The sequence below is a fragment of the Anopheles funestus genome, chromosome 2RL, assembly GCF_943734845.2.
Source record: "Anopheles funestus chromosome 2RL, idAnoFuneDA-416_04, whole genome shotgun sequence".
NCBI classification, from domain to species: domain Eukaryota; kingdom Metazoa; phylum Arthropoda; class Insecta; order Diptera; family Culicidae; genus Anopheles; species Anopheles funestus.
The window spans coordinates 95,895,066-95,914,145 of NC_064598.1; the positions used below are offsets into that span (position 1 = coordinate 95,895,066).

Consider the following 19,080-nt stretch of genomic DNA (forward strand, 5'->3'; position numbering starts at 1 on the left):
CAAAGTCTGTACTTTGTATCTTCCGTGTATGCAATCGTCTAGGTCATGCGCATCAATTGAAAAACATCACGTTGGGCTGATATTTGTATCCAGCTGGAAACCATTTTTCCCATTCAATTTGTTCATCAAACAACCCAATATCGTTTCATACGAATATTACAAATTTCCCCAAAGACAACACTCATCACTAAGTGTACCAATACCGACCGATGTTACACATCCATCCGTTGTGTAATAAACGATAATGGCTCATAGCGTTAATGAGAGTGACTTTTCATTTCGCGACCCGGAAAATGGAATCGCTTGTACCGTTGGGGTTTTTTTTTGTCCAACACCTCGACATCGTCGATCAATTCCCAAAAGCCAATACACCATGCCTCTCAAGTCCCGTTTTGCCAATGCCGGTACAAAATAAAACTCTACACGAAGACGCTCAGCCTCACGCCTTTCGTGTTTTTTTTCTTCTCCTCCTCCAGCTGTTACTGCCGGCTTCGCGGTGAGGGAGGGGGGGCACATTACCGGGAGAGAAAATCATGCCTCAGAACTGATAGGCAGGCCATTTAGCTGATTGCTAATTTCAAAGCTCACTGAAATTAATCACGAATATGGCGTACTACTCCGTTCCACCATCTTGTCCCACCCCGTACATCTTTCGTCTTTTGGGGTTTTTGGTGTTGTAGTGTTTTTGTTTGTTTGTTTATGTGCTAATGTAACCAGCTCCGTATGTGTTGTGCAGGACGATGGTACGTTTCCTTCGTGGAAATCATCTTTCACCATACCCGACACGTCTTTGAAAAGAAAACACACACATACAAGCAAACGAGCGTTTAGAAAGAATGTTTTTTTTGTTCGCCCCTTTCTGCCCATAATGGCGCCACAGACTACAGGACTGTATCGGGCATTAGAGTGCACATATTTTCATGATTAAATGCTCGCCTATTATTGTTATGCAGCACACTCGCAATTGGTTTTGTTGCCTTCTTCTCCTTCCCGGGGGCTTTCATTTCCCTTGTTGTAGTTGTCACAGGGCGAAGATATGTAATGGATGCCGTATTCATTCAGTCGTAATAAACCATTGCACCGTGATATGATAATTCTTTTAATTGCTTTTCCGTATAAAACTTTTTGTATTGTAATGCTTTTTTTTGCTTCCGAATAATTTGTTCAATAAATAAAATCAAAAAAAGTTCAATAAATAAAACGAAAAAGTATATCAATACGGCCAGGTCATTCTATCTGAATAAAAAATAACATAAAAAACCAAAAAAAAACAGGTGGTTGAAAGTGATTGCATATTTGAACACATTTGTTAGAAAATATAAAACTTTCTAGTAAATGAGTAGAAAGTCCAATAAAGAAGAACAAGATGACAAAATAATTTCCCTTCGTCGAAATCGTGCTGAAACTACAAAACTGTTTGTTCTATTCATTCAAATTTCTTTCAAACGAAGAACACACGAAGAAAAAAAACACTTACACACACGAGCAATATTTTAATGTTTTCAAATTTTCTGTATTTTCTTGTTTCATAGAATGGTTGCTTCTTTTTTTTCATTCTTCATTGTGTTTTTTTTGTTGTTGGGATAAGATTGTTTCTTTTTTTTTGTTAATCTTTTCAAACTCTCGCTCGGTACAATGATACAATTTCTGCAAAGTAATTCTGTTTGACAATATAGCACACACGGTTTTTGTCAGGAAAGGAGGGCGGTTTTGTTGATTTGCGCTACACAAATGTCATGTGTTTGTAACTCTCTTTAATATTTCTATTTCCTTCTTTTTTTTTGGGTGGTTTTTGCATGCATCCCTTTGGCTGTATGCAGCACTTTCACGTTAATAAATCCACTGTAACATCAAAACGAATAATTCCACAGATAATGGTGACACGATGCGTGTATGTATGTTCGATGTGATTCCTGTTCCATTCCCAGCGATCGGATCGATCTTATCAATAAGTCAAGGATACGACGATGCAAACGAGAAGTAGAAAATGGTCAACTTTTTTTCGTTGCGTTTTGTGGTGTGTGAAGGTGTGTATGAAAGTATGAGCTTGAACGCGAATTACAACCATCCATTGTTAGCGAAACGGGAAATTTAAAACATCCATAGTCGTTTTAATCATCATTCAATTGTAATTATAGTGCGGCTAGTATCATTTCTTACTTGTTGAAAAATCCTTTCTGCTGCTATATGACTTTGTTGAGCATCATTTTGGTTGGTTGATTTTCGTTTTTTTCTGTAACATTTAATTCATGAATATTACTTTGTCATGTGTTTTTTTGCTGATCTGCTGTTATTGTTCCTATTAAACGGGGGGATTTTTTTTTCTGTGTGTGTCTGTTGCAAGTGCAAATACTTTTCAATGTCGCATTGTAGTGTACCAGAGCATATCGTCTTTTACTTGCTTTTCGATGCTTTCCCGAACGGTTTTTTTCTCTCTTCACATTTTCTCGCTCTAAACTGCATTACCGATAGTTTAATTAATTACATATTCCAATAATTTACAATTTCCCTTACTACTCAAAGCCACCTACTGCTAACGCTTCCGTGCTGCGCGTGTGATTCGCGTGTCACGCTTTGAGTGAAAGGTCTGTCCATGTCTCCTTCACAATTGTTCTGGGAACTAAGCCCACTAAGTGTGTATAACTTTAAAAGCAAAACGGGATGGTTTCTTTTTTCCTTTATAAATTAAATAACAAAAAGTGTTTTGTCAGTAGCAGTATCGCACTTAACGCCATCCTCATTTTCGGCTACTTTTTTTAACCTGATTTTGGTAAAAGAAGCAAAGAGGATATTAAGAGAGATAGTGTGTTAGATTGAGTGTGTACGAAGGTATTCGTAATAGTAATTATCCTGCAGCATTTCCTTTAAAGCGTCTTAAAGGACTGTTATGCGTGCCTTCCTTCCTTCTACCAAGTGTTTCTATTCCTGTTTTTATTTGCTTTCATGTGTTCGGTCATTTTTCGATTTCGATTTTGCTGCTCCTATTTACAGCTCTGTTACAGGAATTAAACAGGGGCTCGTGTGAATTAAAGTTAAAGGATTGTTTTTTTTTACACAACTATCTTAACACTAATTACTAGTCGCTGTACCCTTGTAAGCTTCCTTAGCTTCATCTTGTGTCGGTGTTGTCGATTCATTTGATCGTTTTCATTAATTAATTCCAATCTGTTCAATAATATTCTATTAATTGTGTGAAAGATTTTCATCTATTTTGCATTAATCTTTCTTTTTTTCATAGCTGTCTCCTGAACGTACACAGTCTGGAGAAATTAAAACGTCCATCAATTGTCCATGCATAGTTGTTTCGTTTTTGTTTTTACAGTTGGCAATGAAATCAATCTCGAGCTTTCGTAACTTTGCCGAACCTCTGCATATTCATTAAACGTTTTTTTAAACTTTCCCTTTTTTTGGCCGTCTTTTAGCCGTACCGACCAGTTTGTTAATATCTACCATCTACATTTTCTTACCATTTAAAACTAGTGTATTTTTGTTTTCTTCTATTTAACATCACAATACGATTCGTCGTGGTTTTTTTTGTCGCTTGAGTCGTTTTCCGCCGCATATTGTTTCTCATCCGAACCGATCAAACAAAACAGTGGTCTGCCCAGAAAGGAGAAATGATTTCTGCAGTTTCTGCAGCATCTCTCATCGCCTTACGCACAGTCCCATCAGTGTATATCCATATGGAAGAAATCGAACCTTTTGTGAGTATGTACAAAGGACGAAATCCTTTCCATTTGCAGCTGCAGAAACCCCCCCCCCACCATTCCGGGGTGCGGGATGTGGGAGCGGAGGTTCTGCGGAGTAAACCGTGTTAGCAGAAAAGCCGTAGGTAAAATGGCACCGATAAAATTGGAAGATTGATGGGCATTGACGGCAGCATTTACAGAATCGTGTAACCGTCCGGATTGCTATCGTTGTCCGGATCGTGCAGATCGGACGTTAGCGTCGAGGTACCGGTCAGCGGTGATGACAGCTTATCGTGGTCCTCTTCACTACCTGGGCCATTTAGCGGCGTTGGAGTTGCGTTGGTACTTCCGACTCCACTATTTCCTCCTCCGCTGGTTGTGACCGAATTCCCACTGCCGCTTCCTCCCATCGAGCCTTGATTTGCACCGAGATGATGCTGAAGATGCATGGGACCACCGCCCTGGACACCCATCGAATGCTGCTGACAGTGGAGCTGCATCGGATGATGATGTCCACCACCGCCCAGACCGTGTGCCTGCGGATGATGATGCTGCTGATGATGCAGATGATCGTTGGCACCGGCATCGTTCGCTGTATTTGGTTCGTGCTTGGTGCTACTATTTGCTAAACTATTTATAATTGAGCCGCTGCCTCGGCCACCCATCGAACCGAGCATTGTGGTCTGCGGGTCCACCTTTAAGCCACCGTTCGGTCGCATACAGCTATTGGCAGCGCCACCGTTGGCGAATGGTTCACCATGACCAGCATCGCCGTAAAGATTGTTCATGAAGGAAAGGGCCGCTGCAGTGGTCGCCGAACAGGACGAAGCCGTTGAGGAGGGTACGGTCGAGGAAGCTGTCACGGCTGGCGGTCCTTGGCCGGAGTTTGATCCACCGCTACCGATCGACGAAGGTGTTAAGGGTGGTGTGTAAAGATCAGCACCCCCGGTATAGCCGAGTTCTTTCTTGATCGGTGTTCCAACCCCGTTGTTCGAACCATTGTTTGCTGGCGGCTGATTGGGCGGCTGCATCTGATGATGTTGGGCGGCTAAAGCGGCTGCTGCTGCTGCTGCTGCCGCTTGCTGTTGATGTTGCTGAGGCGTACCATAATCGTAGCATGGCTTTAGCAAACCGCTCGCCTGTGGGTAACCAAATTGTCCACCATTAAATTTTCCTTGCGATTGTTGCTGCTGTGGTTGCGTTTGGTTGTAATTGGAACCGCCTGTGCCACCGGCCGCCGATGGATGATGCTGGTGATTATGATGCTGATGGTGAAGATGATGATGTTGATGATGCTGCTGCTGTTGCTGCTGCTGTTGGTGATGATGTTGCATCGAGGATAACACTCCATCCGACTGCAACAGCTGCTGATAGGTGCGCATGGCGGCTGCTGACGGGTTGGTCGCCGTCGCCGATGGGAAATCATCCATCGAGGAAAGTTTGCGCATTAAGCCCATCTCCTTGCCGTACAGATGGCCGTACAGGGCCGGACCGTCGGGACCGTTGGCGGCCGCTGCTGCAGCCGCGGCAGCAGCAGCAGCCGCCACTGCGACAGCCGCCGCCGAACTACCATTGGAAGGGGTTGGATTAATGCCGCCGGCGGCCGACGACAGTGGTGACGCATTAAGCCGCGCTAGGGCAAGATTACGCTGGGTGGCCAGGTCGAGATCGTCCAGCATGACACCGGCGGCGGCAGCAGCCGCAGCTGCCGCGGCTGCTGCGGCGGCGGCCGCTGCCGCACTACCCGGACCGGTGGCCGTCGGTGACGCACCTACGCCCGCCGCCGACCGACCGGCCATGATGGCGGACAGGGCATCATCCACGCCCAACCCGGACGGGTGCACGGAGGACGCTGACGGCTGTGGCGGCTGGGACGTGGGCGGCGGCTGCTGCTGGACGGGCACGGGTGGACGTTTCATTTTCGGCGGACGACCCAGCCGGGGACCATCTCAGTCGCGGGAGCGCCGTGGCCTTCCGACTTTGCCCTTGCGCAGTGGCGGATTCGTTTGGCTATTCGTTGTCTTCACCAGCTTGTGCCAGTCCGGCTCGCAGACGAGACTGCCGCCGAGCATATAGTACCGGTCGCCCTGCACCAGATGGCTGCCGCACTTCGAGCACTGGAAGCACTTCAGGTGAAACACGTGATGCTGGGGTACCGATTGGCCATTGTTGTTGTTGTTGTTATTATTATTATTGTTGACGGCACCGTTTTGATTGTTGTTGTTCGCCGCATTGTTCAGGTTGTTGTTTATCGTCGTGTGGGACGTCGTTCGCATCACAAACTCGTTGGCGGGTATCGTTTGATGGCAGGCGGAACAAGCACCGGAACCGAATAATCTGTCGAGAGAGGAAAAAAATAAAGAAATAACATTATTAACACTGGAACTACTGGAATTAGGCAACGAGCAGTTACAAATGAAAAGTGGTAAAATTTATTAATTTAAATAAATTTTTAAAAAGGGAGGCGTAGGTAATGAACCTAAAGTTTTTTTTTAATATTTTTAGACAGTCGGAAAGACTGTTCTAGTATGAAAATATTATTCCCCCAGTAATGCAAGACTGTTTGTGGTAATCTCATTTTAAAACGAGATAATAAAACCTACACTAACGGCATTATTTCGACAGCTCAAAATCATGATATCAGTGTCCTAAAAGAGAAATAAACATAATTCCGTCAATTGCAAAAAAAGGGAAAACGCAAAACCATCCTAAAACCAACCAGCCGTATTTACACTGCCGGGACGAGAGGTAGGCAAAAGGCACGACACTTTCCCAACACCTACAGTGTGGCGCGTTAGGCAGTAAACACCGGAAGCTGCAGACGTACGGGGTGAAAAAAAAACACACACCACCAGCTACTTTACCACAAATATTCTTGGGCACAGTTCAAAACGAACAGCGAAGGAGAGAGAGAAATAAAAATGGCACTAAAACAGAAAATCACGTCCTTGAGCGACACGACGGGAAAAGCGGAATAGTACCGCCCGCCAACATATTTGAAGTTACATGTAAGGAAGGGTGGACGACACAAAAGTGAAAGGGAATAGGGGAACTCCACTCTAAGTGCGCCATGATCTTGAAGGGAAGTTTGCATTGTCGTCGTGTCGTGTTTCCGTTTCGTTCGAAGTGTTTCCTCTCGCGTCCGATTTTTTTTTGTGTCTCTTCTCTCCTTTACACGACTTTGGTGTATTTGTTGTTTCCCTCCTCCCTTTCTTGCCAGCGAGGAATATTTCCCACTTTTCCCATTTTTTTTTTCTTAATCATGTTTTCCCTCTAGATTTTCGTACAAGTGAGTAGACACGGCCACCGACCTTATGGTTTTTCTTTCCACTTCCGGTGGCAAGGTGTATTTTTTTGGTTGTTGTTCGAGTCGTTGTTGCTGGCTCGTTTGTAGAAGGTGCTCGAGCAAACGATTCGTGTAATCGGTGCTGCTTGACATCGGTTTCTTCGACAGGTTTTCTGTGTGCTTTTGAAGTGTGTATGTTTTTTTTTCTTTTTCATGTTCAAGCTTAAGTTTAAATGAATTGTAATAGAGCGATTTTGTATGTAAAATGGCAAAGTATCTTTAAATTAATAAATCATTTGTCTACCAGTACAGGCTTTTTAATGTGCTGTGTTTAGCACACAACAACATAAAAAGTGCATTGCTGCAATCAAACAGTTCATCAAAAGCATCTTCACAAATCAATGTGATCTGCTCGATTGGCTTCAATAGGGCGCCTAAAGCAGCGAGCAACGCCATTCGTCCGTAACGTTGGGGGCAAAAGGGAGCAAAAAGAAGGAACTTCAAATCACTTATGTAAATCGAGTCAGGTCTTCGACGGCACACAGTACTCCTTTCGGGCAAATCAAACACCTCTACCCAGCACTAACAAGCGCACAAGAAAGCCACCCCACCCCCGGTAGACATCAAAAAAACCCCCCGCCCCGCCCTGGTAGAGCACCGGGTTGACGGGAAATTACGGGAAATTTGTTTGATCAACTCTGTCAACACAAGCATACCCAAACACACACAAACAGTGGCATGCACGTCGAACACCACCAGTGGAAATGAGAGGAAAAAAAAGGGAGAAACATCTTTGCTTGCCCATTTTTGCATAAGGCATCGGAATGGGTGGCGGAACATACAGAAGGGTGGTGTTAAAGTTGAGCGAAAATTACTTCGACAAACAGTGGCACAGTTCAGTTTATTGGGTGGAGAAGGAAGTGTTCCTGTTTGCCATTTTTGTTTGTTGTTTATTTGAGTTTTATTGCTTTTTTTGTGATCAATGGAGTGCGTGTGAGTGCCTTGTGAAGAGGCTTCCACAGTGCAATTGCAGCTTTGCGTAACACATCATTTTCCCCAGCGTATTTAAGGGTAGAAAATCTTCAAAAACATCCGCATTGATTGTTTGTAATTAATAAATTAAAATTATGAAAATAATTCCCCAAAACCTAAAAGAAGCTTAAAGTGAACAACATCTTGCTGGCGTATCATTAATTAAGGAAACATCGGATGAAAGGCAAAACGGTTATTATCGCCGTGTCTCTCAGTAGCGATAGGAAAAGCGGGTTCGTGATGCTCGGACCGAACTCGGGTCGTTCATAATGTCTAAGGACGAATAATCTATCGCAATTAGAAGCATTATTCTTGTCCGCACGCTCATCCGTTGCATGCATCCTACCGCTTGTACCCGAGCAACGGGCACCATAATTGAGTCATTGTTTGGTCTCTAATTATGCATGGCCCTATGCAAACATCCCATTTGGCGCTCCTTTTCATTAGGGCGAAACTTTAGTTTTCCCTTTCGCTGCCCAACCCTCCCACACCGATCACATCACGGTCTATCCTGGGACCCATTGTCGGCAGTAAAGGTGCGAAAGTTAAATTTAATTCCACCCTGGCCATCGTCAACAAAACCCACTCACCCACCAACTCGGGATTGGCGGATGGGGAGACGGGTGCCGGCTTGAGTTTAGGGCAGCTTGATGAGAAAAGACAAAAGAGGACACACAACCTACCACACCTAGCGGCGGGGGGTGCTAACATGCATAACACAAGATGCCGAGCAACCCCCCGGAGGGCGAACGGAAAGGGCACGTTCTAAGCCCTCATTAGCAATATTCCGTTCGGTAGTTTCGAGTTTAAATTAACAGCAACCAACGCTTCATTTCAGGTCATCGGAGAAGTCGCTCCGTTCCCGCACCTTGCTGAAGGTGAAGAGTTGTATCCTTAAGCCACACACACACACACAGAGGAACACGAAATCGAGTTCTACGGCACGTAATAACAACGCAAAATGCATCCTCTTCTTCACTTGGGTTTTGAGGGGGAATGGGGGTTGCAGGATTGAAGTCTTTACGCCATTTTCCACTACTCCCATTCCAACAACACTGATGGTTCGCGGTTCTTCGACTTCGGGTCACGTCAAATCTTTTAATCCTCTCAAACACCTCGTTTACCTTCGGTTACCGAAATTTTCGTTTTCCGAAGGGCATGGGAAATGTAGCTAAATAATGTTCAGCTATTCACTCAGATGAGGTTAATCATGATCCGGGAGAGAGTGAACAGAAAGTAACTCAGTAAGTTGACGACTGTTCACAAACCACAATGAAGGAAAGGACGAGCCGGAAAGCCGGCGAACGAACCATTGCCACTAACTGTCTCGGGACGGGTGTTGCCAATTAGTGTAAGTTTTAGTTTAATAAACCTCTTGCGGCTGTGGCATATAAGTACATGCTTCCACACTCTGCTGACAAGGTAACATGAGCAGAAAGAATAAAACAAGGATCTTACAAGAAATTCTTGAAGTTTTTACAATTACTTCGAATTCTTCAGAAATTCAGATAAATGCTATTATAAAGCAGGAAATGTTTTTCATTTCATCTTGTAGATGCCCAAAATAGGTGGAGATATTCCACATCTTTCTTCTCCACATATTCCATTTTAACTTGAAAAGAATCCAGAAAAGGATTCTTAGTCACAAAACCTTCAAAATACTCCACTAAAATTTTTCCAATAAAATTGATGAAAAATATTCGAAAAATTCATCATCATTTGTATATATATTTTTAAATTCAGATTCATCCTTGGCAGGATACTCCCTCCTTATTATCGCCTTCACTTTCAACATTATCCAATCACCGAACCCAATAAACTAACCAACCCCAAACTCAAACCAATCTTCGGTGGTTAACAACAACCGAACAGAGATTTGTTTTAAAGGTTGATTGTAGGATAATTTTATATCATGCTCGATCACGACGACGGCCCACCGTTGGAAGAGCATGGAAAGGGCATGTTTGCCGCCTACAAATTGAATACACCCGCGAGTTCTTCACCACCTTCTGCTCTTCTCTCAAGTGTCACACACTCGAGCGTTCGTTTGCGAAGAACGCGGCTCCTCACTCAGCTCAACAGGAAGAGTAAAGATCCCGATGCACTATCAAATATCAGTCCTCGGGGTAAATGTGTCCATGTCTGAATGGTTTCCCGCTGTTCCCGATAGAGTTGTTGGTGGATCGGATCGGGAAAGGTTGATGCTGTCGAACATACAATTTGATGAGCAGACGACGCTTCGAATGGTATTTCTCTTTCTCTCTCTCCCTCTCTCTCGCTTCTTTCTTTCTCATTGTTTCTCGCAAAAACCACGGGTAAAGTCTAAACCCGAACCACCTGTATGTGTGTGCGTGGATGTGTTTTGGGTCGAGACTGCCGGTGTAGAAGGCCGCAGCAAAGCTTCATATTACCTCGAGGCACACTGGTTGCTATGTCTGCCACTGCTTGTTGGCTTGGCGGGTAATTAATTTGTTAATTAATTAATTAATAAGATAAGTTAATTAAAGAACATGATAGTCCTCGGCAAACGCTCATCGTTCGTCGAATATCCGGCGTCACAAGCTAGATAAAGGGAGTTCGTGGGGGAGTATTGACGTTAAAGAGGACGGCCGTAGCTGTGCTTCAGGTGCTCACACAATCACGATGATATTCGTTTGAGGTCTTGTCTATGAGGGATGGTTGAGAAATTGTAGGAACATTTTGTTTCATTTGCATTCTGTCTGTTCTGCTCACGTTTTGTATTTCCCTTCTTAATGAGTGTAACCGCACCTTCACGCCCATTAACACGCATATACTCGTAGGGGTGAGAATGGAACTCGTTAGCATTTTACGTATTACAACCACCACTTTGTGATCTTGAAACTTTCTACTTAAAATCATGAACCACCAGGCGTCTCCATCGGTGGAAGCTAAAAGGTGTTGCGAACGTGCCAAACAACGAACGGCTAATATTGATTTACATGACAATAATTTCTGATTAATATATTTTTATGAAAAACAAAACAAACTATATCTTTATTTTATACTTCTTCGTCTATTCGCAAATTAAAGGAAAGTAACGAAAAATATAATAAGAAATTACAATCGATAGGAAATCAACTATGAGAAGCCTCTTTACAAGTGCTTTACGCCACATTCAAACTCTTCATTCAGGAACTCGTAAACACCTTAGACTTCCGTTTCAAAAATTTTCTCATTAACATGGTGCTAAAGACGGGCGATTTTGTTTTTTTTATAATGATTTTTCACGGGTCGGAAAAGAATATAAAAATATTAAATTAAGGTGAAAAACAGATTTCATTGCTCTTATTTATCTGCATAATTTTTAATCTTCAAATGATAAAAGCAATATTATTGCAAAAATCAATTGCTAGCTAAACGAAACAAACACGTAGCACTCATGACAATGATCCATTTCCAAAAGGACATTAACGACTTGGGAAATATACGGGATAGTGGTTAAAAGCAAGGATTCTCCGGTGTATTGCAAACCACGTCCTAAGAATGTACTCACCGAGAATTGATTGTAGAAGAATAGAATGACAAAAGTTTCACAAGTCGTACGACGAACTGCTCACTGATGCATACATGAGTCGCGGTAAACGGAGTGTTTTGCAACGATTCTTCGTTCTTCGTGAAATCATCGAGGGAAATGGTGCAAATCAAGAACCAAAAAAAGGTACAAAAATCCACAAGCAAACGGTGCAACGTGCATCTCTTCATGCTTTGATGTTCGGTGGAAGTTTAATTCAATATTTGGGAACGTTTTAAGATTTATTTTCCACCCAGATTTTCTAGCAAACAACGCGAAGTAATAATAATAAAGCAAGTATAAATTTAATCGCAATTCTCGTGGCAAAATCTCATTGACAAACGATTAAGGATCACTTCTTAAAGGGCAAAACAAAAAATCACTTTACTCCCTTTTTATCCCGCTCTTATATTTTCAATGCCTGAAGAGGGAGAACGGAACCAAAGGGAGAATAGAAAATTTGACCAATTTACAACCCTCGTTCCCACGTGGATGAAATCGGTACCGGCTGTTCGCGTATTTTTGATGAGTGAAGTTGCCCCAACCATTTCAGTCACATTTTTCTTCTTCATTCGAGCTCGACAGAGAGAGAAAGAAAAAGATGAAATGGAACCAAAAAAGCAAAAAAAAAGAAGTGGAAAGTGAGCAATCGTCCCAAGCGCAATCACAAAGCGCACGATCGTTAGCAATAATCATCATCCGCGGAATAGGAAGGTGAGGAACACAATAATAATAATAATCATAACGGGTGCAGTGTTCCGCACACCCACCCACAGAAGGAAGGGCGAACAAATCTCTCTCTCGCCGTTGGGATGGGGTATGCGACCGCTTTAAACCTTGATCTTTCCCGCGAGTGCTCTTCAGGCGCTGTGTGGCCGCAATATCATCGACGACAACACGGTGCGCGGTATGATACCAACGGCAACGGCTAACGATGCCGATTATTATCATTATTATTTTCATTATCACCATCATCGTCAACCGCCACACCATCATCAGCGACACAACTGTTATCATTACGGTGGCCGTTGAGGAGCGCAGTTCAGGCAGTGTTTTTTTTTTTATTTTCAAAAAGATAGGTCGATTTCTTTTTTTGTGAATTAAACATCTATTTTAATTGTTGCTTGTGTTACTTATGCAGTTGGAAACGTAAGGAGATAAATCAATTTCTAATATGAAACGCTGCTGAATGTATCACACTTCGTCCAAAGTTCACCATCTTCACACACCTACACAGGGAGTAACGGAGTTGTTTAACTACGAACAAATTTAGTTCGTACTTTCCTGAATCGTAAGTCAAATCGTAAATATACAATCACAGCTTAATTGTGAACAGATTCTTCGCCCTTTTCCTGCTACCCACTAAACGAGCCGGCTTTCTGATGAAAGCAACGGAAGATGAGCAAAATGTTTGGAGCCCGTTCCCAAGCAAAACCAAGGCAGAAAACCGGAAGTGAAACAACTCTCCGCATAAATACGTACCCAAGCGTTTTTTTTTTTTTTTGCCCAGGATTTCTTCTGCCAAGGCTGCCAAAAGACGTATGAATGAATCTGTTTGAGGAAGAAAAAAAACCCCATTCACTCCCTTGCTCCCTTTTTGCTCTTAACGTCGCTACGTCACCCGTGCCTTGGGAAGGATGATATTTGCCGTTCGTTTGTGAAGAAGATGGAAGAAAACTAGTACCGGGATGTCTCGAAACCAATGAATCAAACAACCATCCATTCTCGTCCTTTCACCAAACCTCGGAACACTTTCGTCAAGGTTGTTACGGTTACTCTTCAGCTTCAGAGGATGGGCAAAAGAAATGCCAAAAATGCGAACCAGACGATGGCGACGACGCAACGTTGGTTTGGTGTCGTGTAGAACACATGCACGACACACATATATAGACCAGCGGGGTGATCTTCCGCCCATCCACATCCGAAACAGGCAGAGCAGAAGTACGACACAAAAAAAAACCTCACCTCACCATCATACGCCACACTAAAGCCGGTTGACTCCTCGATTCCTCCCAGTACGTCACACAAATTAATGTACCATAGAAAAGTTGCGAGGAATAGAAAATCAAATACAATTGTGATTGAAAATCATGACACTCACACACACACACACACTTTCAAACGAGTGACATGAATAGGGCGAAATTTTCGTCGCCAACTTCGGATGGAGCATTGGATGCATTGGGTGGGTAAGCGACGGCTACTGTTACGGACGCAGCAATCAGGACGAATTGGAGCTCAAATGGAGAAGCAAGTAAGGACGAAGGGTAACAGGGGCATAGAACAGCAACAGTTCGGTGAAAGACGAAATCATGAAACAGACGACGTGCAGACACACCGGAGATGTTGTGCGGTGGTGCGATTCTGTTCGGGGGCCGATTGCAACGCGTGCGGCTTGTGGGTGGAACACATTTGGAAGTTAGAAATGGAATGATGATTTATCTTGCCGGGCATGGGAATGAATGTTGATCATTTTGTGGATAAAAAAATAACGCATTTTCCAATGTTTTTTGGAGATGTCTAAAGCCTCAAGAATTTCTAGAATTTACTCCAAAAAGCAACAACGCGTTATTCTTCATTTTAAAAACATCTTTGAAGAAAACGGTTGAAGATTTTATTGCTCATACGTGGGTCCCATCGAGCAATGGTCAGCTGACATTATTTCAAGACTCGTAATCGTACATCTACCCTTGGGTAAACACTTCAACGAATTGTCGAGTAAGTATCCCATTCAGCAATGCAACCGAAGGGCTACCGACCTTGGTTCGATTGCGTGCTGAACTGAATAAGAGGAATTAGTTTCTTTCCGGATTGATCTTTTCTTAGATGCAATTCGCTTTACTAAAGGGTTTTCCAATAAGAATTCCTTAACATTGGCAGTTGATTGTAACAAAATTATTAACAAAAGCGCAAATAGAAGAGACCCTATCTACTCTACACTAAAAAAAGAATTCCATCTTGGCAAATGAGCGATAAGAAACAGCTTTATCGGTAGGTACTTTGCAAATAATTATGCGAGTGTCCGTGTATTGAGTTCCCGATACGCGATCTGCGTACACACAATCCCAGTAAATGAAAGGTTAGATCGATTCGGACGCGAAGAGAGACTTACACAAAAAAGGGTGAAATAGTTTTTGGTTTGTTAGAGGGTTTCGTTCAGATGATTCGCTACGATCATTAGTGCCACATGAAATGGTTTGGCTTCAGCTCGGCACTCGTTATCATTCTAATAGGCCAGGCGCGTTGGATAGGAACCTTCATGCGTGTCATGGAGGCGCATGGTGTTTCATGCACGTCGAACAATTCGAACTCGCTCTCACGGATCGAAACCAGTTCATTTCATCCATTTCGTTCGATGTGCTTCAGTAAGCACTGTGTGAAGTAGTGAGGCCGTTACCTTTCGCCAGTTGGTATCGTTCCCCAGGAAAAGCATTACATGGACGAACTGGAACTACAACTACACAAACAATTCGATCAGGCTCCATCGTTCTGTCGTTGTATCTACTTCCCATTCTCCCTCTGGCACCTCTCCCGCACCGCCCCTCCCTATAATGGTGAAATTGCGTACAATCACTGGAAATGATATTTTTCAAACCCTACCGTATACCCGTACGTACACCCATTTATCATCACTTAAATTAATTTCATCGGTTGTTTCGGTGGGATGCTGCCAGTTAACGCTGACGGGAAGTGGACGGGAGAATTGCAAGTGCTCCTTACCGCTTGGTAGGACATTCCTGTCCGTATCGTGCAACACAGCACACTCAAACCTAACAGCTTCGGGTTCCCTTGGCGCACTACCAGACCCGAAATAGTTACCGATTGTGTGAGTGGTTCTCTCACACAGAACACCAGTAATCATCGTATAGGCTCTCTTCCTCCGTTTAGCAAATTTACTCAGATAAATATCGGGCTGGCAGTAGTGGGAAGGGAAAGCAAACGAAAGGAGTCATACGGCACTGTCCCCTACCGTCGCCCTAACTTTACATAGATTATCCTTTTGACGCGCGCAATGCGAACGACACGGACAATATAAATTGAAATGATCGAAGAGAATTGAAATGGTTGGAAGCAGTCGTCGTCCCAGGCAACAGTTACTTTGTGTCTGTGAATATGACTCGTGCAAGGGACGGGCAGCCCAGCAAGCGGAGACGAATGTGAACGATTTGCACAACTACATACATACACACACATACACGCAAAGGAACAAAGAGGACGACCGTTCGGGCTGGTGAAAATTCATTAGAGATTATAGAAATGGAAAATGATTGCAGCCGTCCGGAGATGCAAGCGCAACAGTCGCTCCGAAAGGGGTTGTGGGGGAGGGGATGAAGTAAGACACTCCACAAACCGATCCAAGATTGGCACAGCATGGTAACGTATCTTCCCCCTTCATCTTCCCGAATCTTCGTAGTCGTTCGTCCCTCTCGCCCGGTTACGATCAGTGCTTGGGAGCAATTTTCTTCCAAAACGTGGTTTTCCTTCCCACCTTTCCTTCAGGAAAAGCTCCATCCGACCTTTCCATTTCTTCGTCGTTTTTTTCTTCTGTGTGTGTATGAAGAAAATTCAAGACTGGGAGACGAGAACAAAACCCACTAGGATGCGGCAATGACTAACTGTAATGATGATCACACTCGGAGTAAAACCGCTACTGCTTCTGCTTCCCGCTTCATGATTCTGTGATGATGATTTCATGTTGAGCTAATTTTGCTGATTGAATTGAGGTTCATTTGCTGAAGGGATTTTGCGGGATTGAATTGATGGCAGTGTGGTAGGCACCCGGCACCCGGTTCTATGTTTGCTTCGTCTTTGATCAAATTATCGCTCAGGGATGGAGGAGTACACGTTAAGATGACGCACGAGCGAGAGCTCCAGAGAGAGAGAGAGGAAGACAGCTAAAGGGCCAAGCTGTAGCCAACAACAGGATTCACCTGTTGGGCTCCCGAGTTGATTGGATTGCGATGAGTACCGTTGGGTACTCATCCATATAGAGCCCGCTGTATAATGCCGTTTCAAACCAAAAAAAAAACGGTAGAACACCTATCTCAGGATGTAGGACTAGACACCAGGTTGTCGGTTTTTGCTTCCTGATGCCTGGGTACCGTTCAAAACGGAACGATGAACCTGGCAGGGACGAAAAACGAACGCGATGCAAGGGTAAACAGAGTTAAATTAATTTAACACCAACAGCCGAGACGGGCCCGCGCCTGGGTGGGTATCGTTTGTGTTTAAAAACACATTTTCTGCTAGATTAGATTTGAAAAAAGAGGATTTTCTTTATTGTGCTTGCTGTTCTCGTAATTTAATGTTTTGCGACTAACAAAAGGAATCAAATTACTCGCAACATAAGCCTGTTAGTGGGAGGAAAAAATATGTTTTAAACATTGAAAAATATTTTTTTTTAATAACATATGTTTGTTCTTTTAGCTTGGCATTATTTAAAAAGCTTTCACTTTTGATTTGAGTTTGGTTTTCGTTTAAACCAAGAGTTCATTACTGTAATGAATAATATGTAATCTTCTTAGAAAATGCATGCAACCTCCGGTCGTTAACCGCTGAAATAAAACCTCCCCAACAAACTACTACCGACTAATCGAAACGCTATTTTGTATTCCTGTCAAAGCTGCACAGCAACTACAACAGCAAAAAAAAACAGCACGAAAACAACGACCTACTCGAAGGAAACACAGAGGTTCTTAGTTACTTCCCATCTTTAAAGTGGGCACAAAGTATGGGAGAATCCTTCCTGCTTTCCTCATTAGTCGCTAACGAACCAATCATTCCGCACACAATTTGCGTGCCCCGGAAACAGGAATCGTCCTTCCAAAGGCATCTCGCAACAGCCGAGAAGAACGCAATGGTTGAATGGGAAACGGATACACATACACCGACGCATCATGTGCCTTTCGTGTGCCAACCGCTCGTTTCCACATTCGATCGTCTTCGGAGGAATTGTTTTGCATTCTTGCGAGGTACTGTTTCGATTCGACGTCAATCTACTTAAAGAAAAAATCTCATTCCACTTTTGCAACCGATGCCCAAAAAAAGAACCGTTCCGAAAAACGTGTTGAAGTCCAAATTAAAACAAATCAAATTGATGACAGCGGCTCCGAATGTGGTGCACTAATGACCGCATTGTGGATATGCCCCGAAGAAGAAGAAACGGGAAAACCGAAATAATGAGACGATTGCCCTTCTTATTACATACCTTTTTGACCGAGGGATAAGCCTACACTTAAACCCTGTGCAAATTGGCACGCAATGGTCACGGTAACACATTGTGCAACAATGTACCCCCTTAAAGCATCTACTCGGCATGATCATGTGTCCGTTGGAATTTTCGGTTCGTATGGTATTGACGATCCAGTGTGCTCTCCTCCAAAAAAAAGAGAGAGAACCTCTTCCCGATAATAACGGTGCACAAGAAGGATGCATTCGTTTGATTGTGGTCCTATTTATTGACGCTGCTTTCATATTGAAGGATGCCGCTGCCCAAGCAAATGATTAGCAACGATGCCGTTTTATACGACAGTGCAATAACTTACGGTTATTGGCCGTATGCTCTCACTACCAAGCGTGCATGATGATCTGCTAACAACCACGAAGGAAGATTTTTATTTAATCAAAAGATCCGCCAATCGCTTTCCATGAAAAAAATGCTACACAAATACAGCCACCAAACTCCATAGAACTTAATCCTGCGCTTCGCCAATCGAAATGTGCAACCATGCAATTAGTGTGGATCATGGTGAACTAAATATGTTCTTTCGCTCTTCCAACAAAAAAAAAGTTCTTAAAAAGTTGGTAAGACTTCGCTGGCGTTGGCGAGCGAATCTCGCAAGGGAAATGAATTGTTGCTTAATTTTCCGCTTATTTTCTTTCGTATCAACTTTCGTAACCGTAAGAGCAATATCTTTCACTGGTTTGGTTATCGTATTGGACGAAAAGACGGAAGATGAGACGCCATGGCACTGGTACATCAATGTTACTTGCTAATTGACTCTCTAGTTTAGGTGCATTTAAACAGTAAAATGAGGGTCGTTGCAATTGTGCATGTATATTTTGGGTCCTTTATTATAGTTGGTACAGGACAATGAAGGATAAGAAGAATAGTGTGATATGTTGGGCAGGGCAGTGTTACAGAACGAATTAAACTCGAATCTCGAGTTATCACTGTAAACCCAACGAGTGCCGTATAGAATGACAGATGAACTGTCACCGCTCGTTTCTTTGTATTGAGTGACTTTTCGCATTTACTGTCGCAGTCGCGATTTTCGCTCCATTCTAGAAGTACCATAACATTAGTTGTATTTAAAAGTATCTTTAATTTAGTTAAATAAACCTCGGATCAATAGCAGCTTGATTGTTTGGCACATTAGGTCTTCAATTTTCAGTTTTCTAACCTTAAACCATGTAAAATGTGTCAAATAAAGCAACAATAAACGCTGCTAAGGACCGGAACAAAGTACTACTTACAACACTAACGTTATATCACATTGATTTATTACATGAAATTGTATTCTGAATCACGAGACTTTTTT

The 19,080-nt window shown here is 43.1% G+C and overlaps 3 protein-coding genes across 10 annotated transcripts in view; 1 reads left to right on the top strand and 2 right to left on the bottom strand.

The window, feature by feature from the left end:
- The window catches only part of LOC125763366 (uncharacterized), a 391,039-nt gene that overhangs the window by 41,286 nt on the left and 330,673 nt on the right, over positions 1–19,080 (top strand). The gene's annotated exons all lie outside the window — the stretch shown is intronic.
- On the bottom strand, positions 3,884–5,608 carry LOC125775009 (AT-rich interactive domain-containing protein 1B-like). The gene is made up of 2 exons (XM_049445389.1): positions 5,036–5,608; positions 3,884–4,954 (listed from the first exon to the last, which is right to left on the bottom strand). Exons 1-2 carry the CDS (start codon positions 5,606–5,608, stop codon positions 3,884–3,886), a joined length of 1,644 nt encoding a protein of 547 aa, XP_049301346.1.
- LOC125763564 (LIM domain transcription factor LMO4) overlaps positions 5,639–19,080 on the bottom strand; it is a 168,339-nt gene continuing 154,897 nt past the window's right edge. For all 8 annotated transcript variants that reach the window (XM_049426872.1, XM_049426869.1, XM_049426870.1 and 5 more), the window contains one exon: positions 5,639–6,026. In XM_049426872.1, coding sequence (XP_049282829.1) covers positions 5,639–6,026 — 388 coding nt within the window. The remainder of the gene's footprint in view (positions 6,027–19,080) is intronic.